Genomic DNA, 25,188 nt, shown 5'->3' with positions numbered 1-25,188 from the left:
ATTTACAAGGCTGTTGCCAGGGTTGGAGGATTTGAGCTATAGGGAGAGACTGAACAGGCTGGGGCTGTTTTCCCTGGAGCATCGGAGGCTGAGGGGTGACCTTATAGAGGTTTACAAAATTATGAGGGGTATGGATATGGGTAAATAGGCAAAGTCTTTTCCCTGGGGTCTGGGAGTCCAGAACTAGAGAGCATAGGTTTAGGGTGAGAGGTGAAAGCTATAAAAGAGATCTAAGGGGCAACTTTTTCACGTGGAGGGTGGTACATGTATGGAATGAGCTGCCAGAGGAAGTGATGGAGGCTGGTACAATTGCAACATTTCAGAGGCATTTGGATGGGTAAATGAATAGGAAGGATTGGAGGGATATGGGTCGGGTGCTGGCAGGTGGGACTAGATTGGGTTGGGATATCTGGTCGGTATGGATGGGTTGGACTGAAGGGTCTGTGCTGTACATCTCTATGACTCTATGAGTCTATGTATGTTAAAGTGGAGTCGGTGAGCAAAATGGGTTAATTCTGCCCCTATGCCTTCTGATCATTGGCACTTGATGCCAGATTTGTGAAAATTATGACCAATTCTTATTTATCTGCGACACTGAGGTATTTTATTGTGAGGTGATTCCCTAAAAGAGGAAACGGCAAGTGTGATGAAGTAGTGAGGGTGAGGGCTGTGATTAGAGGTCTTAACAAATTTTGGGAAGGATCATCCATCAGCCCCACTGCAGGCATAACTAGAAAGTAAGGAAAACACAAAGTTACAGAATAAAATTGAAAATTAAAGTAAAATCTATAAAGAAAACAGGATATAGAATATTTTTATGTTGATGGCAGTTTCTGAATAAAATCACCCAGAAAATTTGTTACATTTTTATGCTGTAATGCAACTGTTCCAATGGACTGTAAGATGGTTTGTAGTTGAACACTTATAACATTGATGTCAAGTACATAACTAATACCATGAGCTATTTCCAGTGCCTGAATTTTCTTCCCTGTTTCAGTCTCCCAAGTCGGCCTTTATGAGTGCAGCCAAGAAGGCCAGGTTGAAGTCCAATCCTGTCAAAGTTCGCTTTTCCGAGGAGGTCATTATAAATGGTCAGGTCCCGGTAAGTGGAGACAATGCTGACATGGTACATTTAGTCAATGTGTGGAACATTAGCACTTGCCACTGAGCGTTGTGGCCAAGAATGTCATTTGGTTTGTGTCACCAACTCCAAGTCTAGTTCCAACACTGATTGCTCCTGAACTACTTGGTATTTAGTGAATTTTGTGTCTTCCTGATTTCTAAGATTTTACTTATGAGAATTATGTTGAATTTACAACACAGCAACTAGTCTCTATTGGCAGATTATGCTCCATGTGAGACACTTCGTACACTACTTCTTCCCATCCCAGCAGGATAGAGGCAGTCCCCAGTTGTGAACAGGTTCCATTCTTGAGTATATTCCCAAATCAGTTTGCACATAAATCAAAACAAATTGGAATAATGTAAAATAGCCATTCATAAGTACAAAGATCTTTAAAATCTGTATTGATATTTCCCTGTATGGGATCTTGTTTGTACGTATGAGCATTTGTATGTTACATGTTTGTAAACTGGGGACCACCCGTAACCTTAGTCATGAAGCCTTTATATCCTGGTAAAATATGTAAGCAGACAAAACAGATCAGATCAGCACGAATCAGATGGTTACAAAGCTATTGTGGAACGTTACTTCTTTTTAACATGTTTCCTACATATTAGAGGATGAATCAGTCAAGCATATTCTTCTGCATAAATCAATATTTCCACATGAAATATTTGTTCCAACAGTGGTTACGCTGGCTAACATGTTGTGCATTGTGTCATTTGGAAAAATGGCTGAACTTTAAACATATTTTTATTTAATCACAGATATATAATCTGTTGGAAGCAGAAAATCTGAAAGCTGCAATAAAGAGAGTCATCAGTCAATGGCCAGATTTTACTAAAGGAAAAGGATATTTGTCATGTTCACTACAACTTAAAAATCTATGTTGAAATCATATCCCATCTGCTAAAAAAAAAGTCAAAATCAAAGGAACCCATTTAGTACATTATCTCTACAGAGTATATTTTTTAATATACTGCAGCTAGTGCAAAGCTTAATGTGATTAAATAGCATTTTGGACTTTTGAACACAACAAATCATGTGCCTGAATCATAGCCCACACATTTTTCTATTCACTAATTAAACTGAATTGGTGAGAAACTGTGTGGGTGACATTCTTGGAACAATGATCTCTGATTTCCTGTTCTGTTATTTTCATCACACCAAGCCAGATTTAAGCAGCAAGTTAAATTTATGCCAATATACAAATCTGTTTTATGTATTACATATATTACAATTATATCTCAATGTTCTTTTTAGCCACAGAGTCTTGTAACAACTGGATGTTTTAAATTGGTTGGATTTTAAAATGGCAAGAGCCATTAAAGAACCTAATTACTTCTTTACACTCAATGATTCTGTCATTATCCAAAAACCAGGCTGCTGCAAATCAGAAGAGTAGGTTACCATCAAACGAACAAATTGCTAAACTTGGTTTGCTGCTTTGAAAGAGGGCTTGGATTGTCATCTACTATTAGATTAGATTCCTTACAGTATGGAAACAGACCATTTGGCCCAACAAGTCCACACCGACCCTCTGAAGAGTAACCCACCAAAACCCATTCCCCTGCCCTATATTTAATCCAATTAATACACCTAACACTATGGGCAATTTAGCATGGTCAATTCACCTGATCTACACATCTTTGGATTGTGGGAGGAAACCCACACAGACATGGGGAGAATGTGCAAACTCCACACAGGCAGTTACCCGAGGCTGGACTCGAACCTGGGTCCCTAAAGCTGTGAGGTAGCAGCACAATCCACTGAGCCACTGTGCTTCCCCTATTGTTAACTCTGCACCCTCAGTCCGAAGTGCAATACTTTGTTGGTTCTGACTCAGATACCAGTTATACTCTCACAACTCTAAAACACCAAAAAGATAAACAGTTCAAAAATTCAACACTCAACATTACAGTTTCATTTTCGGATTTGGCCTCAGGATCAATTATGCATCGCCTCCAGTCCAAATTCCAGTTTCAGGGATAGTTATTTAAAAGTCCCTGTTTAGTTTCAGGGTCCATTGTACTCATACCCTGCTGTTTGGAGCTGAGCCCTGTGTTTAATCCTGATTTAGCATCTTGGATTTTACTCACATCGGACTTAATTGCCTTACCTAATCTTTGGGAGCCACTGTCTCCCATTCAATGCCTCAGCCCCTCCCTTCCTGCCTGGCACACCAATCAAGTCCCTATGCTATCCGTGTACATTCCAGTGATTCCTGGGAATTGCAGAACAAAGCAATTCCAGATCCCTCACAACATCATATTAAAGTTATCTGTCCCCTCTTCTCAATCTGGCAGCACAGTTGCTTGCTTTTCCTTCTTTCACCACTCCTAGCTCTCTTTTTTCCAAACTGCAGTTCAATGTCTGTCTTGGGCCTCAGGCTTTTGTTTGAAGAATATTTTCCCACCAACAGATTGGAATGCTTTCGTCTCTATCTTCATACTTTTCAAAGAGTACAAAATATCTGCTTTCAGTAAAACAGGGAAAGGCAAGAAATTGATTGCACAAAGATCCACTAGGAAACAGGTTGTACAGCAAACATAGGAAATTACAGTAACAGAAGGAATTGGATTGATAAATAAAAAGAACAAGCAAAGACAATTAGGAGAAAGAGCAAGCAACAGTCAGAAAGCAAAGATAAAGGCAGAAAGGAAGACACACAACTGTTAAAGTAGGAGAGAAATCACTGGATAAAAGTACAATTCCTATTTTTCATTTTGAGTAATGACACAGCAGGTCAATGCATGCTTCTTTAATTTTAACAGTAGAGAAATCTCTCTGATTTATTCCAGGAATAGATCTTACACAAATTATTTTCTGTAGATTTATGGTGAAAGTATATTCTAAATTGAAACAGAGTAATGTAAGGAACATTTCACAGTTCAGTGTACTTGCTGGAGAAAATGAGGACGAAAATGCAATAATGTTCCTGCAGAAATGCCATTGTAGTCGAAAAAAGGTTAGACTGTAATATGTCGGCCTTGTCTGTTCACAGGACACTGTCAAAGATAATTCCCTGCTGTTCATGCCGAATGTGTTGAAAGTTTATCTTGAGAATGGACAAACTAAATCTTTCCGATTTGACAACAGTACAACAATGAAGGTAAGTCTGTGCCTCCAGTCAAGACTGCATTCAGACAGGGCTGAGTATGTTTTCCAATAGCTTTGCAGATAAAAGACTTGAGTGCATCAAAATAATTAGATTCTCAGGTATTTTATAATAATTGATCCTGTGACCTAACACTTGACCGCTGAACATATACAACAGAAGCTCTGAATGAGCTATATAAATATTTGCAGTTCCCTCTAGTGGTGTGTCTTTGAGCTGTAACAGTTCTAATCTTAGAATAGCACACTGTGTGGTTACTGAACATTTTAATTATTAAGAGGCCTTTTTCTTCAGTTTTGCATTACAGAGGCAAGAAATATCAGTTTTGAGATTATAACAAATTAACTTTGTGTATTTGGACAAATAATAACTGTTGGTTCTATTACAATGTGACTTAATGCAAAGTAAACACTATCTGCTCAAACTTGGAAACGGTATTTAATCCCAGCCTGAAAAGTACTTCTCCGAATGCACAAGAAGAACCTTTTCCAAATCTTCATTTTCTACATTCACCAGTAACTGGCCTGAGGATGATTTTAAGCTTGTCTCATGCATGGTATTTAAAACTACCAAGAAGAGAAGACTTGGACAACATTTTAATAAGTGTGAAACAAAATAGAAATTGCTAGAGAAATTCATTAGGTCTGATCTGTTCTGATGAGGAGTCACCAGTCTCAAAAGACTCACCCTGTTTTTCTTCCTACGGACCTGCTGTGAGTTTCTCCAGCAAATTTTGTTTGGGTTTCAGATCTCTAGTATCTGCAGTTCTTTGCTTTATTTTAAAATGCATTGTCAATACTCCCTGTCATGAATGGAGGCTATTCTTGTGGGGGGATTGGGTGTCTCACAAGTCATGCACCGTAGTAACAGGCTTTTCGGTCCAACATGTCAATGCTGGCCAATAGATACCAAACTACACTCATCCCATTTCCCTGCACATGGTCACTATGCCCGGGCATTTTAAGTGCTCCTCCAGGCTTCTTAAATGTTGTGAGAATACGTTCATCCATCACCCTCTCAGGCAGCATGTTCCACATTTCCACAACTTTCGGGATGGTAAGAATACTTTCCTTAGATCACCTCTAAACCACTTGCTGTTCAGTTTAAACTTGTGCCTTCTGGTTCAGACACGCCTGCCATTGAGAAACGATTCTCATGATCTACTCTGTCTCTGCCTTTCATAATTTTATACATCTCAGTCAGATTCCCCCCACCGCTCCCCCCCCCCCGCCCCACCACCACCAGCAGCCTTGTCTGCTACAGGGAAAACAAACCCAGCCTATGCAGTCTCTCCCCATAACTGAGACTATCCACCCCAGACAACATCCTGGTGAATCTCTTATGCACTCCCTCCAGGGCTATTGCCCTCTGATAGCATGGCAACCAGAATTGCACACAGTGTTCCAACTTTGACCTAACCAATGTTATATAAATGTTTTACCAATGTCTTGTGAGGGAGATTGGTGTGGGATGGTGGAATGGGGTTGGCATGGAAACATGTAAGACTCGTGCCACAAGTTAAGTCCACATCTCGACGGCTGGATGCCACTGCAATAGGACATATTTTTTATCTTCCCTTTTGATAACTGCAATTCCTGGAGAATGAGAACTAAACAAACATTTAAAACACGTTCATTGAAAAGAAGCTTTTGGCTGTTTGTATGCTGGATGGGCAGATCTAGGCCACTGAATGTTTTCAAGGAGGAGTTGGATATCGTTCTTAGGATAAAGGGATTAAAGGGTGTGGGGAGAATGTGGGAACAAGGTACTGGGTTGGATGAGCAGCCATGATCATCTTCAATAGCACAGGAGGCTTGAAGGGCCGAAGGGCCTATTCCTGCTCCTGGTTTCGATGTTTCATCACAGCACAGAGGATACAATCATTTAATTCAGCAAGGAGGTACCAACTTAACTAGAATTGTTTGCTAAAACATTCCCTTTTCAAGAATAAGCAGACTACATCAGGGGGTCAAAGTACTTGTACTTCTCATCGCTGTGACAGAACTGTGCAATAATTGGTCTGGGTTTTCTCTTCTGCAAACCAGAAGGACAATTTGTGAAGGCAATGTCTCATCTCAGTCCACTTTTTTAAAAAGCTGCTCAATTTGCTGAATGGCTCTTTTTATTTAAGAAAGCGAGGAAGGATAGTAGGGAATGAATTTGACATTGAAGGACAATGGAGGGAAATGGCAAATGCGACCTGCCAGAAAATGTAAGGCTCTATTATTGCAACCTTCCTGTCTGCTGATGTTGGGCATTGCTGCTGAAGCCAGAAAATCAGACTACATCTATCTGTAATCCATCCAACCCAGACACCAGTACGAGCAGAGTATTGTTTGCAGTTGCCATAGCATGGCATTTTGCCATTGAGATGTGGAATTAATTTAGGACACACATTTGCTCGCCCCTGTTCAAACCTGCATCTCCCCCAGGAGGCGCTCCCTCAAAACAATAGGCTTCGCTGTTGACTGAAAGGACAGAGTTTTCTGTGCCCACCCGGTGGGGGGAGGGCACGATTAGGTTGTGAGGCAAGGGCAGGGATTGCATGTGCAGGTTCAGAATGAACTCTGTATCTTCCTTCTGCACACACTACTACCAGCAGTAGAGAAATTGGTGATGTGAATGTTCACTGGGCACCAAAAGTGACCGATTAGGGTAACATTTGGCCTCCATGGGCATTTTGCACATCAGAAGAGCCCACTGTCACCTGGGGTGAGTGCTGGGTGAAACCTGTCAGCCTCTCAGGTAGTTTCACCAGACATCCCCAATTCACAGGCTCTCGGGGGTCACAGAGAGATCCCCCCCACCACCTCCCCCACACACACACACACACACACCCTCATCCACCCATCACCACCACTGAAAACAGTAGCCTCCCTCATGGCAACATTGCAGCTGTTACTCACTTAACCCACTGCTCTGCACTAAACATTGAAATTTTGCCAAGTCCTTTCCTTGCTTGACCACGGCATTCCTGAATCCAGTTGCCAACGGTGGCATTTTTCAGGCTCCGGAGATGCTGCCCCTCTGAATTGAATTGAATTTGCTTTATTGTCATGCATACTAATCTAAGTAATCTAATCTAATTCAGTACTGAAAAGTTTACAAGTCACCACATTATGCACCATCTGAGGTGGGACTGGCAGAACTTGGGGGCAGACTCTCAATTGGTCACCAGTGGCAGTATAACTTTCCAATCCACCAGCCACCAAAGCAAGCCCCCTCCCATTCTCAACCCCAGTGCTAGGCCATCTCCATTCATAGTAAAGTTTAGCTGCTGGGATTTGACTGTGGAACTTTCAAATTCACAGTTAACAATATACTGGTTTGATGCAGTATCATTCCAAGACTCCAGAAATGTGTTATTTGTGACTGAAAATCATTTGCAATTCACCTTTATTGCTGTTGTGCCTAAAATAAAATGAAATATATTTACTCTAAAACATGGTTAGAATAGAGAATACAAAGATGTGTTTGTACCTAAATAATATGATAAAAGAAGGCCATCTTCTCTGCATAGTATTTCCCTCCTATTTGGAGGTAGTATGGTTGTATGTCAGAAGTAGGGATGTTAGCTGCTGATTCCACAATGGTCAGCACCATATATGACATCTCAGATACTGAAGCAGTTCATGCCTCCAATTGCACAAAGTTGTGGACAATATCCAGGCTTGAGCAAAGACATTAGAGACAAAAAAACTGCAGAAACTGGAGTTTCTATTTCTATTTTGTTTCACACCTATTAAAATGTTGTCCAAGTCTTCTGTGGTGGCCAAGCAGGAGGCTGGAAAAACACAACAAGCCAGGCAGCATCAGGTGGAGAAGTCAGAGTTTCAGGTGTAACCCTTCTTCAGGACTGTGGGTAGGTGTAGGGGAAGCTGCAGATAAAGAGCATGGCAGGGGCAAGGTGGTGAAGTGGGAATAGGTGGAGACAGATAGAGGGCACAACCTGGTTGGTCAGTGGGAGGAATGAATCCGATTGGTGGCTGGAAGGAAAGGTCGATTAGAGGAATGGAAGGAAGTCGGGGGATGAGAAGGAAAGTTATTTGAAATTGAAGAACTCAATGTTGCGTCCTCCGGGCTGTAGACTGCCCAGGCGGAAGATGAGTTGTTGTTCCTCCCATTTGCAGTAAGATGTGTTGTGACAATGGAGGAGGCTAAGGATAGTCATGTTGGAAAGATAGTGGGAGGGGAATTGAAATTGGCAGTGAGTGGGAGATCTGGTCGGCCCATACAGGCCCTGTTGCGATGCTCGGTGAGCCATTCCCTAAGTTAAGTTCGATCTCCCCGATGTAGAGAAGACCACATTGGGAGCATCTGATGCAGTAAACTAGGTTGGAGGAGAGGCAGGTGAACCTCTGTCTCACCTGGAAGGACTGTTCAAGGCCCTGAATGTAGGTGAGGGTGGTGGTGGCTTGGCAGGTTTTGCATATTTTCCGGTTGTGGGGGGCATTGGTGGGGAGAGTGGCACGAACCAAGGATTGAGGAATGGAACTGTCCTTATGGAAGTCAGAGAGGGTTGGGGAGGGGACGATGTTTTTGGTGGAGGCGTCTAGTTGGAGTTATAGAGTCATAGAGATGTACAGCACGGAAATAGACCCTTCGGACCACCTCATCTATGCCGGCCACATATCCCAACCTAATCTAGCCCCACTTGCCACCATCCGGCCCATATCCCTCCAAACCCTTCCTATTCATATACCCATCCAGATGTCTGTTAAATGCTGCAATTGTACTAGCCTCCCCCACTTCATTTGGCAGCTCATTCCATACACATACCACCCTCAGTGTGAAAAAGCTGTCCCTTAGGTCTCTTTTATATCTTTCCCCTAAACCTATGCCCTCTCGTTCTGCACTCCCTCCCCACCCTCCTCTCATTTATCTCTCCACCCTGCAGGCTCTCTGCCTCTATTCCTGATGAAGGGCTTTTGCCCGAAACATCGATTTTCCTGCTCCTCGGATGCTGCCTGAACTGCTGTGCTTTGCCAGCAACACTCTAATCCAGAATCTGGTATCCAGTATTAGCAGTCATTGTTTTTACCTTTGTCTATTTATCCTATCCATGCCCTTCATGATTTTATAAACCCCTAGAAGGTCACCCCACAGCCTCCAACACTCCAAGGAAAACAGCCTCAGCCTATTCAGCCTCTCCCTATAGCTCAAATCCTCCAACCCTGGCAACTTCCTTGTAAATCTTTCTGAACACTTTCAAGTTTCACAACATCCTTCCGATAGGAAGGAGACCAAAATTGCACGCAATATTCCAACAGTGGCCTAACCAATGTCCTGTACAACCACAACATAACCTCCCAACCCCTATACTCAATGCCCTGACTAATAAAAGAACGCATACCAAAAACCTTCTTCACTATCCTATCTATCTGCGACTCCACTTTCAAGGAGCTATGAACCTCCACTCCAAGGTCTCTTTGTTCAGCAACGTTCCCTAGGACTTACCATTAAGTGTATAAGTTCTGCTAAGATTTGCTTTCCCAAAATGCAACACCTCACATTTATCTATATTAAACTCCATTTGCCACTTCTCAGCCCATTGGCCCATCTGATCAAGATCTCATTGTAATCTGAGGTAACCTTCTTCGCTGTCCTCTACACCTCTAATTTTGGTGTCATCTGCAAACTGACTAACTATACCTCTTATGCTCATCATTTATATAAGTACTGGAATGTAGCCCTTTAAAGCAGCAAAAGTACTGGACCCAGCACCGATCCCTGTGGCACTCCACTGGTCACAGGCCTCCAGTCTGAAAAACAACCCTCCACCAACACTTCCCAAAGCCTCTCCATTATCTACAAGATACTTTTTATTTGTCTTGTTCATTCATGGAATGTGGGCATCACTGGCTGGGCCAATATTTAAAGGCCATCCCTATTTGCCCTTGAGAATATGGTGATGAGCTGCATTCTTGAACCGCTGCATTTCATTTGGTCTCGGTAGACTCATAATGCCCTTAGGGAGAGATTTCCAGGATTTTGACCCAACGCCACTGAAGGAGCTGTGGTGTGTTTTCATGTTAGTATGGTGAGTCTATTGCTCATGACCTTCTAGATGGCTGTAGTTGTGAATTTGAAAAGTACTCTTTAAGGTAAATTGCTGCAGTTATATGTCTACCTCCACCTCATGGACTACAGCAGTCAAACAAGGCAGCTCTCCACCTACTTCTCAAAGGCAATTAGGGACAGACAACAAATGCTGGCCCAGCCAACAAAGCCCATACCTTCTGACTAAATCAAGAAAAAGGAAAACAACGATCCCACCACCATCCCCCAAAAACCATCTCTGTTGCTGGTGGAATTGAGGATCCAGGGATGCAAGAGAACAGGAGGGTGAACAGAGGCAGGGCTGTTGGATGAGGGGAAGAGTTTGGTTGGTTGAACAGTAGCTAGGTTACAGGGGGTGTTGTGGATCGCACTTTTGCTGCTTTAAAGGGCTACATTCCTGAGCTGGAACTCTAATGAAGAGTCACCAGACTGGAAATGTTATCTCTGTTGCCTTCCCACAGATACTGCCAGACCTGCTGAGCTTTCCAAGCAATTTCTGGTTTGGTTTCAGATCTCCAGCACCCAGTTCTTTGTTTTATCCTCAGATTGACACTTTCATAAAGCAGTGAAAGACTGCACCAATGTCAGAGGTGCCATCTTTCAGTTGAAATGTCTAACAAAAACCCAGTGTGCCTATTCTTTTGGATGTAAAAACATAGGAGCAGCAGGTTCACTCTGCATGTATCCTGCAGTTCGCATTGTTCTAGTTTCTCTCCTTTGAATTTAGTTGAAAAAGAAAAAAGCAATTCTCCCAGTGGTCTTGCTTTTATCCCTCAGCCATCACCACTATAAACAGCAACTTTTCAGAACGGTTATTGGGACTTGCTGTGCATGCGATGTTTCTTGAATTTGGTTCATGTGAGCATTCTTAAAAAGTATATTGTTTTGGTTGTAAATCAGTCAGTTAGGATGTCCAGGGTAGGTAATACTATGCTGCATAAATGCACATTCTATTCTTATTCCATGCATCAAATGAGCCCAATCAACACTGGCGTACAGCAGTATGAAACTATACAGCCAAATATATCATGTTAATTAGTTAATTGCCCAATTAAACTACATAAAAATCTTCTGTTGTGACAACTACATTGGACACATCTTCCACACTTAAGACCTTAAAAAAGACTACTGCTGTATGTCGGTAACCTGGAGTTATTTATATAATGACCGCAACCTTTAGTCAACAATTATTGATATTTGTTTTAATAATGACTATTATAATTAACATTGATTTTCAGATCCTTTTCAAGATGTCAATGTTTGTTACCTGTCCAAAGGGAAAAAAAGTTTCTTTTAAACTCTTCATTTCTGACCTTTCTCTTCGAGCACTTTTTCTCCCAAAGGCACGAATAGAGAGTGGCTCAGTGGGATTTAGTCAGCTCAGACCACACCCAAATGCTTCTTCTCCTTCTATGATCCCAGTGGATGCTGTTCCTGGGAGAGGGAGATCTTGGCCAGAAATTTAGCTGAATAGATCATATTTTGATTTGTTTTCATTTTAACAGAGTGGTCTCTTGCTGAAACGTGATCGCGCAATATTACAAATTTTGCTTTGACAAAAACACAGAAATTTATCATCAAAAACGAAAGTCAAACCAAACTATCTATTTATAACACAAACTCAAAGATATTTAAACATAACGAAAATATAATCTCATTAATCCAAAAACACTTTACAAATTGAAAGAAACAACTTTTATACAGTACCTAAAATACTCCCCCAGTCCAGTACCCAATGCCGCAACTTAAATAGCAAACAAAAACACCATCCATCCAGTATTCACACCAGAGTAATTTAAGTCACATGTAACTTTAAGTTATAGACTGAAATTACAGATTATTTCCTCTTGGAACTAATATACACCTGAGTTTAAAGATATTTACACCTGAGCTTAAAGATACTCAGCTTCAAGTAATCTCTTTATGGTTTTATCCCTACACTTCTGGTCTGGGACCAACAAAAATTGTTTACTCGAAGATCAGCCTCGAAAACTGTTTTAAAAGAAATCACCATGCTACACAAATGCTTGCAAGTTAATTATTGACATTGGACCCACACAAAGCCCACGGCTGGCTAACTCAGAAACCAAAATTGCCATTTGTGATTTTGTTGTATAGACTGTGTGATTTATACATACTTAATATTCAGTCTATTTGTGCATGGTCGGCATAGCTGGTCCTAATCCTGCCTTGACATAATGCCCAAATTGGGTAGCCAGCCAAAGTAACTCATTGGCCTTGCTTTCCCCAGCATTGAATTGAGTCTAATCATAGCACCTTCACCATAGACTGACTGACATACTCTAATTCAGAGCAGAAGGTGCCCCAAAACTGATTCGGTGCCCTGACATATGATATATTTACCTTCTGAATTATCAGTTTTTGCTGTGGTGTCAATCCTGTCCTAATCGAGGTGAAGAATGTAAATGAAGAAGCAGATAGCTTCCCCATTCTAAATCTGATGTCGCACAAGTCCAATCAGAAGTAGTCTGTTTCCTGCCCAATACTATTCAGTTGTTACTGAATCTAGGATGCATGTTAATGTTCAGCCCTTTGGCCCACCATGAGCATTGAAAGGCTTCCTCTTCCCAGAGAGCTAACAGCGGTGAAGAGAGTGCATTCACTTACAACCATAGCCCACTTGTTTAAGCCTTTGACCTTCTCAGAAGGCGAGGCTCTAACCAAAATCATCCCCTCTCAAACTGATTACATTCATGTCTTCAATAAAACACCACTCTAATACAACACTGATGACTATCAAACCTACAGGGATAAACTCAGATAAAAACTAAAAGAAATAAAAATTGTAGACACAGAATGGTCAATGGAGGGATTGATATACAAATACGCTAATGTGGTGGGAGAAACTTGAAGAATTGCTAGAAGTAGTCATTGTGCTTCATGAGTCACCAGCGAGGCCTTTGTAGTTCTTCCCAATGCTCAGCACAATATACCCAACATAGACAGTGCTTGTTCTCAATATGGACAGTGTAAATAGTAGAAACTATCCTTTAGACTAGAGAAGACCTCTTCACTGCATCACATCATAAACAAAGAAATGTTTTGCTCAGTTCTATATAGTAACCTCCAAGGCAACGTTCAGTAATATTACCTTTGATTAAAGATATCCACAAAATGGCAGGAAAATCCAGTGAGAACATGTAGTTGAAAGAATCAGTACAAATGATTGTGCGAAGCAGTTGTAAATGCATCTTATGTGAGGAGTTGCAATTATATAAAGCAAATGTAAAATGTCTGGCCAAACATTTTTGGTCCTGATTGACCGAGTGAACATCCACGTACTGAGTTATGTTTAACAGTGTTTGATGCTGAGCTCTGCTGTGTAACACAGGCATATTGAATCAGATCCTCTCACTGATATTTCCACAACCAATCTAACCTTCAGCAGATATACTGCACAGCTTTTCTGCTCCTGCTATTTATACACAAAAGGTGGGAAACCCATACAGTTAGAATTTTGCAGAATCGAGTCATGTTGACATTTCCATTCCCAAAACCTTTCACCAGACTTCGAAACAAGCCTATCAATTAACACCAAACCAGTGTGTTTCACACAACAAGGAACTCTAACCTTGTACAAATTAAACTTACTTTGGACAAAGGAAAGACTTTCATTCCAAAAGTCTGGGCTAGAACCAAACCAGGTGAAAAGGCTTTGAAACAGCCTGTTTCCTTAGCAACTTACAATGTAATGAAGATAGAGAAACAGAGTTAACATGTTTGAGTCCAGTATCACTCTTCTTCAGTAACCAACGTTCACACAGACTTGAAAATGTAACTGTTTCTCTCTCTACAAAGCTGCCAGCTGCTCAATATTTCAAGACTAGCTTAATTTTTCCAGTATCAATTATTTTGCTTTAATCTTTATGCTAGAGTCCGATGTCTTGAAATAAAATGTCCATTAGCACAACGTGGGCAGGCAACTTGCACATGCCTGAATTTGGCTTCGTTTTACTAACAGATGGGAGATAGGAAGAGTTCCTTCTTGATAGCACTCTCTGTTGAGTGGCCCCAAGCCATTTTCTAATCTGGGTTTCTTTTCAACTGCAGTAAAGAACTCCAACTGTCGGGCTATACATGGGATTGTGAGGCCCGGAGGAAAATTGCAAACAGAACAACAGACTGCAACACTTGTATTAAAACCTGGAAAAACATTCAATTTCTGAAAGTCACACCAACTATCCATTGTTAAAAATCACACAACACCAGGTTATAGTCCTGGTGCTGTGTGAATTTTAACTTTGTACATTCCAGTCCAACACCGGCATCTCCAAATCACAGTTATCCATTTTCAGAGCAACCTTCTGCTGTCTCTTTGCAGCACCTGTGGGCAGAGCCTGTGTGAAGCAAATACATTGGTTGAAACACGTTGCAGATGTTTGATATAAAGCAATTCCAAATTTTTTTTGCTTAGAGCTTGCACTGACACCCAGCGTACATCAGTGAATTTTCAAACAATCACATTGGCCTGCCCTTTGCCCTGTAGAAACACCTTGAGAAGCTGAAATTTACGTGGATGTCCTATGAATGCCAAAGGACTCCAGCCAAATGCCACAAGTATGTAGGTAGGCAGGTAGGCGCTGACTATGGGACAGCCTCACCAGAAACGATCCATTAAGTAGGTCAACAAAGACAACGGGGACCACTTCTCAACTCTCTATGGGGCTGACACCTTCAGAACCCGTACCACCATATAGATGTTTATGGGGTTTTCTGTCATTTCTAAGAAAAGGTCCACTTAGAACTGCTTGATACTAACCTCTCCGCCTTGCTTCAGCTAATAATAAATAAAGAGATTTAGTACATTTTCTTGCCATTTTGCATGTGAGTTTGCTTTATGCCATTTTGGGCAAGAACAATGTTGAAAATGTGTTGCTGGTTAAAGCGCAGCAGGTCAGGCAGCATCCAAGGAACAGGAAATTCGACATTTCGGGCTAAAGCCTTTTGCCCGAAATGTCGAATTTCCTGTTCCTTGGATGCTGCCTGACCTGCTGCGCTTTAACCAGCAACACATTTTCAGCTCTGATTCCAGCATCTGCAGACCTCACTTTTTACTCCAAGAACAGTGTTGCCATGGAAATTGTTACATAAAGCAGAGCAAAACATTTCTTTGTGAATTTTGATTGTGGGTCATATTAAAACTTCACTGGAGTGAAATTACTTCCTTTCACTTGCATAACTGATCTGACAGAGCACACCTTCTCTGTACTTTCTCTGCAGATGTGAAACGCTTCAGAGAATCAGAGAGCATGGAATACCAATTCCACCTCTCTGATTTCTAACATCAAATGTCTTCTCCTTCAGATAATTGGACAATTCCTTTCATATTACATTATGCCTTTTAAGTCAGTGATTCCAGATATTTGCTGCAAATAAATATTTTTCCTCATTGTCCTTCTAAATCGTTTGCTAATTACTTTACATCCATGGTCACTGACCCTCTTATAGCGTTGTACAGCACAGAAACAAACACTTCAGTCTAACTCATCCATGACAACCAGCTTTCCCAAACTAAACTAGTCCCATTTGCCTGTGTTTGACTCGTATACCTCTAAACCATTCCCATTCATGCACCTGTCAAAATATCTTTTAAATATTGTAACTATATCTGCAGTTACCCCTTCCTCTGGCAGTTCATTCCACATACAAACTACCCAACTACCCTCTGTGCGAAAACATTGCCCCCCCCCCCCGGGTCCCTTTTAAATCTTTCACCTCCCACCATAAACCTATGCCCTCTAGTTTTGAACTCCCCTACCCTGGGGGAAAGACCTTTGCTATTCACCTTATCTATGCCCTTCATGATTTTATAAACCTCTACAAGGTCACCCCTCAATTTCCTATGCTCCAGAGAAAACAAGTCTCAACCTGTCCAGCCTGTTCTTAACACTCAAACCCTCCAGTCCTGGTAACATCCTTGTAAATCCTTTCTGCACCCCCAACCTTTCCAATTTAGTAATATCCTTAATATAGCAGGACAACCAGAACAGTGCGGAGTGCTCCAAAAGTGAACCTCACCAATGTCCTGTACAGCTGCAACATGATGTCCCAACTTCTTTACTTAAAACTCTTGACCCGCTGAAGGTAAGCATGCCAAACACCTTCTTCACCTTCCTGGCTACCTGCAATGTCAAAATGGAAATTGTATATTCCTATCACTGTATCAAAAATGTTAAACACTATTAAATCTCCCTTTAACCTTCTCTGCTTTCAGGAGAACAATTTCCATTTCTTTCTCCATTCAACTGAAATGCCTCACCCCTGTGTAACATTGTGCCAAATCCATGTTCTATTTTGAATTTGAAAACTTACGGACACACTTGGGAAGATTTTTTGCTTTTATTATCCCAAAGGTATGCTGACTCAATTCCATATTGCAGTGCACTGGAAGTGAGTACTTAAGACAAAACTGCCAGAAATTGAATAAACGCAGCTCCATCTCACTTGGTAAGACAGAACTTACAGCAATATTCAAAGAGGAACAGTGTCATGCTGATGTTCTGCTGAGCCAGGCTTCTGGGCACACAGTCAAGTGCTGAAGGTAAAGAGAAAGATTTGTACTTAGATAGCAGATTTTATGACTACTTCACATCTCAGAGCTCATTATGGCCGATCAATTATTTTTTTAAAAGAGAGTTCCTGTTATAATGTCAGAAATGTCGCTAATTTTCACATTGCAAATTCTCACAAGGATTAATCTAACAGCTAGTAAGTTGATCTATTTTATGATATTTATTGTTGAATAAATGCTGACCAATTCACCTGCTTTTTTTTTAAATAGTGACATAGGACCACTTGTATGCATCTGAGTAGACAGGCAAGGCACAGTCTTAGTTTAACATCTCATCTGAAAGATAGCATAGGCATACTCCTGTCACTTCTTCTGCAATGAGGAGGATTTTTAGCCTTGACATTGTGTTCAGCTCCGTGAGTGGACTTGAACCCACAACTATCTGACTCAGGCACAAGAATATTATCAACCAAGCTACAGTTGACCCACAAAGGTTCCATTATCAACTGAATTTGTATAGCTAAGTTGGACCTGTTGTTACTGGCATCGCATTTCCCAATACTGTCAGCTTTCACATTAGTCAACACCAATTTTCACTAAAATTCTCTGCCTACAAGTGTGGGAGAAATGAAAATATCATTGATCTCAAAAGGAATAAAAACAGAAAATGCTATTCCTGCTTAGCATGCCTGGCAGCATCTCTGGAAAAAAACAGCATGAACAAAGTCCGACCTACTGAAAGGTTACAGACCTGAAACATTCACTTTATTTACCTGTGTTTTTCTGCCTGCTTCAAGTTAAAAATGTCACTGTTTCCATTTATTTGTCTGAGAATTCAACTGCTGTCATTTCTTGTAGAGCATGTCTATGATGCTATAACACATGACCTCAGATACAAATAGGATTGGTGAAGGTGGGAAAGGCCTTTTCCTCACTATCTCGGTTGTTACGGACCAATCTCTGGTATATTCCAATGGTATTCCAGTTACCCTGCCCTACCTAAAGAAAGTCTTTTTAAGTCGACTAATAATATGAATCCTAAACCCCTGACTCCTGGCAAAGCTTCTCCAAAAACTGCATGATTGCTAACAAGATTAACTGATCACAACCTTAGAAACACATTTTGGAGAAATAAAACTACACAGGCGATAACATGATGAAAAGAGGGACAAACAAGAAACAGCAAGAAAAAAAAACTCAGATAGTGGGTGATAAAGACGGAGAAAGACTGAACGAGAGAGGGAATGATGAGAAAGAGAGAGATTTGGAGAAAAGGAAAGAAGTGTTTGGATTGTGGGGAGAATAATTGATTCTGGGCTCCTACACATTGTGTGAGACATCGGTACAATGGACGAAACCAATGTAACAGAACATTAATTTCATCAGAACCATTATCTTAGACAACAAGTTTCACAAACAAGAGGTCAATGCAATCAATGAACAGAGTTAGGGAAATGGGGGAATACAAACAATTGAAATATATGGAGATAGGATACAATCAAGTATGCATTAAGCATTTTGATAAATATTATTGACAACAAAAAAGGATGATTTATGTGAGCTGGTTAGAAACCTCCTAATCCCAGGGTCTCAGAGTATTCTTGTCCAAGGGTTTAATTAACCTCGCAGTAACTCAACAATCAAATAAGGAATCACATCCCGAACTACAACTTATCTGACAGAGCCTGAATTTGTCCAAATTAATATGAGAATACATTGAATTATTTGGTAAACTAGATGCATCACAGAAAAACAGATAACAAATTGATAGTGTGAAGGCACAGAAATTTAGACAACCAGCTTGTTCTAGTGTTTAGACCAAGTTTTTTTTTAAAGGTTACTTTTAGAGGGATGGCAGTGAAGGCAGTGCAATGTTCCTCTTGCAACATGTTTGAGGTGAGGGATGCCATGGTCGTCCCTGCAGATTACATTTTCAGGAAATGCACCCATCTCCAGCTCCTCCAAGACCGTGTTAGGGAACTGGAGCTGGAGTTGGATGAACTTAGGATCATTCAGGAGGCAGAGGGGGTCATAGATTGGAGCTTTAGGGAAGTAGTAACTCCAAAGATTGTAGACAGATGGGAGGCAGTGAGGGGGACTGGGAGGAACCAGCCAGTGCAGGGACCCCCTGTGGCCGTTCCCCTCAAGAACAAGTATACCGTTTTGGATACTTGTGGGGGGACGACTTACCAGGGGTAAGCAATGGGGTTCAGGCCTCCGGCACGGAGCCTATCCCTGTTGCTCAGAAGGGAAGAGTGGAGAAGAGCAGAGCAATAGTTATTGGAGACTCGATAGTTCGGGGCACAGATAGGCGGTTTTGTGGGGGCGAAAGAGACTTACGTTTGGTATCTTGCCTCCCGGGTGCAAGGGTACGTGATGTCTCTGATCGTGTTTTCTGGGTCCTTAAGGGGAGGGGGAGCAGCCTGAAGACCTGGTCCACATCGGCACCAACGGCATAGGTAGGAAGAGGGATGAGGATGTTAGGCAGGCTTTCAGGGAGCTAGGTTGGAAGCTCAGAGTTAGAACAAACAGAGTTGTTGTCTCTGGTTTGTTACCCGTGCCACGTGATAGAGAGTTGAGGAATAGGGAGAGAGAGCAGTTAAATGCGTGGCTACAGGGATGGTGCAGGAGGGAGGGATTCCTGTTTCTGGATAACTGGGGTTCTTTCTGGGGAAGGTGGGATCTCTATAAACAGGATGGTCTACACCTGAACCCGAGGGGCACCAGTATCCTTGGGGGGAGGTTTGCTAGTGCTCTTTGGGGGGGTTTAAACTAATTCTGCAGGGGCATGGGAACCTAGACTGTAGCTTTAGGGTGCAGGACCTGGAGTGTAGGGAGGTTAGGAACATGGCATCAATCTCGAAGGAGGGTGCCTGTAAACAGGAAGGTGGCTTGAAGTGTGTATACTTCAATGCGAGAAGTATAAGAAATAAGGTAGGTGAACTTGCAGCATGGGTTGGTACCTGGGATTTCGATGTTGTGGCTATTACGGAAACATGGGTAGAACAGGGACAGGATTGGCTGTTGCAGGTTCCAGGGTTTAAATGTTTTAGTAGGGTCAGAGGTGGGAGTAAAAGAGGGGGAGGTGTGGCATTGCTTGTCAAAGATAGTATTACAGCGGTGGAAAGGACGATGGATGAAGACTCGCCATCTTAGGTAGTTTGGGCTGAGCTTAGAAATATGAAAGGTGAGGTCACCCTGTTAGGAGTTTTCTACAGGTCTCCTAATAGTCCTAGAGACGTAGAAGAAAGGATTGCAAGGATGATTCAGGAGAAAAGTGAAAGTAATAGGGTGGTTGTTATGGGGTCTTTAACTTTCCCGATATTGACTGGGAAAGCTACAGCTCGAGTACGTTAGATGGGTCGGTGTTTGTCCAATGTGTGCAGGAGGGTTTCCTGACACAATATGTAGACAGGCCAACAAGAGGTGAGGTCATACTGGATTTGGTTCTGGGTAACGAACCAGGCCAGGTGTTAGAATTGGAGGTAGGTGAGCACTTTGGGGACAGTGACCACAATTCGGTGACTTTTACTCTAGTGATGGAGAGGGATAAGTGTGTACTACAGGGCAAGAGTTATAGCTGGGGGCAGGGAAATTATGATGCGGTGAGGCAGGACTTAGGATGCGTAGCTTGGAGAAGTAGGCTTCAAGGGAAGGGTGCAATCGATATGTGGAGCTTGTTCAAGGAGCAACTATTGAGTGTCCTTGATAAATATGTACCTGTCAGGCAGGGAGGAAAGGGTCGTGTGAGGGAGCCGTGGTTTAATAAGGAATTGGAATCCCTTGTTAAAGGGAAGAGGGCGGCCTATGTAAAGATGAGGCGTGAAGGTTCAATTGGGGCGATTGAGAGTTATAAGGTAGCCAGGAAGGATCTAAAGAGAGAGCTAAGAGCAGCAAGGAGGGGACATGAAAAGTCCTTGGTTGGTAAGATTAGGGGAAACCCAAAGGCTTTCTATAGGTATGTCAGGAATAAAAGAATGACTAGGATAGGAATAGGTCCAGTCAAGGATAGTAGTGGGAAGTTGCATGTGGAGGATGAAGAAATTGGGGAGACACTGAATGAATACTTTTCGTCAGTATTCACTCAGGAACAGGACATTGTTGCCGATGTGAATATTGAGTCACAATTAATTAAAATGGATGGCTTTGAGGTATGTAGGGAAAAGGTGTTGGAAATTCTGGAAAGGGTGAAAATAGATAAGTCCCCTGGGCTTGATGGCATTTATCCTAGAATTCTCTGGGAAGCAAGGGAGGAGATTGCAGAGCCATTGGCCTTGATTTTTATATCCTCGTTGTCTACAGGAATAGTGCCAGAAGACTGGAGGATAGCAAATGTGGTTCCCTTGTTCAAGAAGGGGAGTAGGGATAACTCTAGTAACTATAGGCCGGTGAATCTCACTTCTGTTGTGGGCAAAGTCTTAGAGAGAATTGTAAGGGATAGGATTTATGAACATCTGGATAGGAATAATGTGATCAAGGATAGTCAGCATGGTTTTGTGAAGGGCCGGTCATGCCTCACAAACCTTATTGAATTCTTTGAGAAGGTGACTAAGGAGGTGGATGAGGGTAAAGCCGTAGATGTGGTGTATATGGATTTTAGTAAGGCGTTTGATAAGGTTCCCCATGGTAGGCTACTGCAAAAAATACAGAGATATGGCATTGAGGGTGAATTGGAGGTTTGGATTAGGAATTGGCTGGCTAGAAGAAGACAGAGGGTAGTAGTTGATGGTAAAGTTTCATCTTGGAGTGCAGTTACCAGCGGAGTTCCGCAAGGATCTGTTTTGGGACCATTGCTGTTTGTCATTTTTATAAATGACCTGGAGGAGGGGCTAGAAGGTTGGGTGAGCAAGTTTGCGGATGATACGAAAGTCAGTTGTTGACAGTGAGGAAGGATGTGGCAGGTTACAACGGGATATAGATAAGCTGCAGAGCTGGGCAGAAAGGTGGCAAATGGAGTTCAATGTAGCTAAGTGTGAAGTGATTCACTTTAGTAAGAGTAACAAGAAGATGGGGTACTGGACTAATGGTCGGATACTTGGTAGTGTGGATGAGCAGAGGGATCTATGAGGGAGGAGCTGGCCAAAGTTCAATGGTGCAATACCTTAGCAGGGATGACCATGGTGGAACAATGGTGGGTATTTCTGTGTATAATGCAGAAGTTGCAGGATCAGTTCATTCCTAAAAGGAAGAAAGATCTCAGGAGGAGGCATGGGTGGCCTTGGCTGACGAGGGAAGTTAAGAAACATATAAAGTTAAAAGAGAAAAAGTATAACATAGTAAAGATAAGTGGGAAAACAGAGGACCGGGAAGCTTTTAAAGAACAACAGAGGATTACTAAGAAGAAAATACGCAGAGGAAAAATGAAGTACAAAGGTAAACTGGCCAATAATATGAAGGAGGATAGTAAAAGCTTTTTCAAGTATGTGCAAGGCAAAAAAATGGTTAGGACTAAAATTGGGCCCTTGAAGACAGAAACAGGGGAATATATTACAGGGAACAAAGAAATGGCAGAAGAATTAAATGGGTACTTCAGATCTGTGTTCACTGGGGAAGACACAAGCAATATCCCTGAGGTAACAGTGGCTGAAGGACCTGAACTTAAGGGAATCTGTATTTGCCAGGATTTGGTATTGGAGAGACTGTTAGGTCTAAAGGTCGATAAGTCCCCGGGGCCTGATGGTCTACATCCCAGGGTAGTGAAGGAGGTGGCTTGGGAAATCGTGGATGCGTTGGTGACGATTTTCCAGAATTCGATAGATTCGGGATCAGTACCTGAGGATTGGAGAGTGGCTAATGTTATACCACTTTTTAAGAAAGGTGGGAGAGAGAAAGCAGGAAATTATAGACCAGCTAGTCTGACCTCAGTGGTGGGAAAGATGCTGGAGTCTATTATAAAGGATGAGATTACGGCACATCTGGATAGTAGTAACAGGATAGGACAGAGTCAGCATGGATTTATGAAGGGGAAATCATGCTTGACTAATCTTCTGGAGTTTTTTGAGGATGTAACTCTGAAGATGGACGAGGGAGATCCAGTAGATGTAGTGTACCTGGACTTTCAGAAAGCTTTTGACAAAGTCCCACAAAGGAGGTTAGTGAATAAACTTAGGGCGCATGGTATTGGGGGCAAAGTACTAGATTGGATTGAAAATTGGTTGGCTGATAGGAAACAAAGAGTAGTGATAAACGGCTCCATTTCGGATTGGCAGGCAGTGACCAGTGGGGTACCGCTGGGATCAGTGCTGGGACCACAGCTTTTACAATATATGTTAATGATATAGAAGATGGTATCAGCAATAACATTAGCAAATTTGCTGATGATATAAAGCTGGGTGGCAGGGTGAAATGTGATGAGGATGTTAGGAGATTACAGGGTGACCTGGACAAGTTAGGTGAGTGGACAGATGCAGTTTAATGTGGATAAATGTATGGTTATCCACTTTGGGGGCAAGAACAGGAAGGCAGATTACTACCTCAATGGAATTAATTTAGGTAAAGGGGCAATACAGAGAGATCTGGGTGTTCTTGTACACCAGTCAATGAAGGCAAGCATGCAGGTACAGCAGGTAGTGAAGAAGGCTAATAGCATGCTGGCCTTCATAACAACAGGGATTGAGTATAGAAGCAAAGAGGTTCTTCTGCAGCTGTACAGGGCCCTGGTGAGACCACACCTGGAGTACTGTGTGCAGTTCTGGTCTCCAAATTTGAGGAAAGACATTCTGGCTATTGAGGGAGTGCAGCATAGGTTCACGAGGTCAATTCCTGGAATGGAGGGATTACCTTACACTGAAAGACTGAAGTGACTGGCTTGTATACCCTTGAATTTAAAAGACTGAGAGGGGATCTGATTGAGACGTATAAGATTATGAAAGGATTGGACACTCTGGCAGCAGGAAACATGTTTCCGCTGATGGGTGAGTGCCGAACCAGAGGACACAGCTTAAAAATACGGGGTAAACCATTTAGGACAGAGATGAGGAGAATCTTCTTCACCCAGAGAGTGGTGGCTGTGTGGAATGCTCTGCCCCAGAGGACAGTGGAGGCCCAGTCTCTGGATTCATTTAAGAAAGAGTTGGATAGAGCTCTCAAAGGTAGTGGAATCAAGGGTTATGGAGATAAGGCAGGAAGCGGATACTGATTAGGAATGATCAGCCATGATCATATTGAATGGCGGTGCAGGCTCGAAGGGCTGAATGGCCTACTCCTGCACCTATTGTCTATTGTCTTGGTGTCCATGTACACAGATCTCTGAAAGTTGCCACCCAGGTAAATAGTACTGTGAAGAAGGCATATGGTGTACTGGCTTTTATTGGTAGAGGAATTGAGTTCCGGAGTCCTGAGGTCATGTTGCAGTTGTATAAGACTCTGGTGCGGCCGCATCTGGAGTATTGTGTGCAGTTTTGGTCGCCATACTATAGGAAGGATGTGGAGGCACTGGAATGGGTGCAGAGGACGTTTACCAGGATGTTGCCTGGAATGGTAGGAAGATCGTATGAGGAAAGGCTGAGGTACTTGGGGCTGTTCTCATTGGAGATAAGAAAGTTTAGGGGTGACTTGATAGAGGTGTACAAGATGATTAGGGGTTTAGATAGGGTTGACCATGAGAACCTTTTTCCACGTATGGAGTCAGCTATTACGAGGGCGCATAGCTTTAAATTAAGGGGAGGTAAGTATATATAGGACAGATGTTGGGGTAGATTCTTTACTCAGCGAGTCATGAGTTCACGGAATGCCCTACCAGTAGCAGTGATGGACTCTCCCTCTTTATGGGCATTTAAACGGGCATTGGATAGACATATGGAGGATAGTGGGCTAGTGTAGGTTCGGTGGGCTTGGATCGGCGCAACATTGAGGGCCGAAGGGCCTGCGCTGTATTTTTCTATTTTCTATGTTCTATGTTCTAAACCACAACCACTTGATGAAGGAGCGTCACTCCGAAAGCTAGTGCTTTCAAATAAACCTGTAGATTTGTACACCCCAGTCCAACACCGGCATCTCCAAATCAGAAATTTACAGACACTTAGACAGAACTCGACACACAGACAAAAGCAGAACTGAAAAGGCACTGTCATACAGGAAATGCCTGAAGATCAGGGGAGATTGTCACCTTGCAAAAATTAATCTTCGCCGAGTAAACACTCATCTTTAGGGAACAGCAAGACAGGCAGACAGCTAACAGTAGTTATTAAGATGAAACCATCAGCCAAACTGAGCACTGACTGTGAGCAAAATCATTGACAATCTCCTGACATATTATTATGCTTGTAATATCCTGTCACATTTCATTGAAAAGTTCTCTTTCCTCTACTGTTAAACCAGTAGGTAACACTTTACTAACAGGATTTTCCAACGTTA

General features: G+C 42.2%; 1 protein-coding gene across 1 annotated transcript in view; it reads left to right on the top strand.

Moving 5' to 3' along the window:
* frmpd4 (FERM and PDZ domain containing 4) overlaps positions 1-25,188 on the top strand; it is a 154,619-nt gene that overhangs the window by 81,589 nt on the left and 47,842 nt on the right. Inside the window, exons 4-5 of the mRNA XM_060832964.1 lie at positions 998-1,102; positions 4,128-4,235. Of these exons, the coding sequence (XP_060688947.1) occupies positions 998-1,102; positions 4,128-4,235 (213 nt within the window). The remainder of the gene's footprint in view (positions 1-997; positions 1,103-4,127; positions 4,236-25,188) is intronic.

This window comes from Hemiscyllium ocellatum, chromosome 12, assembly GCF_020745735.1.
Source record: "Hemiscyllium ocellatum isolate sHemOce1 chromosome 12, sHemOce1.pat.X.cur, whole genome shotgun sequence".
In the NCBI taxonomy this organism is placed as follows: domain Eukaryota; kingdom Metazoa; phylum Chordata; class Chondrichthyes; order Orectolobiformes; family Hemiscylliidae; genus Hemiscyllium; species Hemiscyllium ocellatum.
This window is presented reverse-complemented; position numbering and strand designations above follow the sequence as displayed.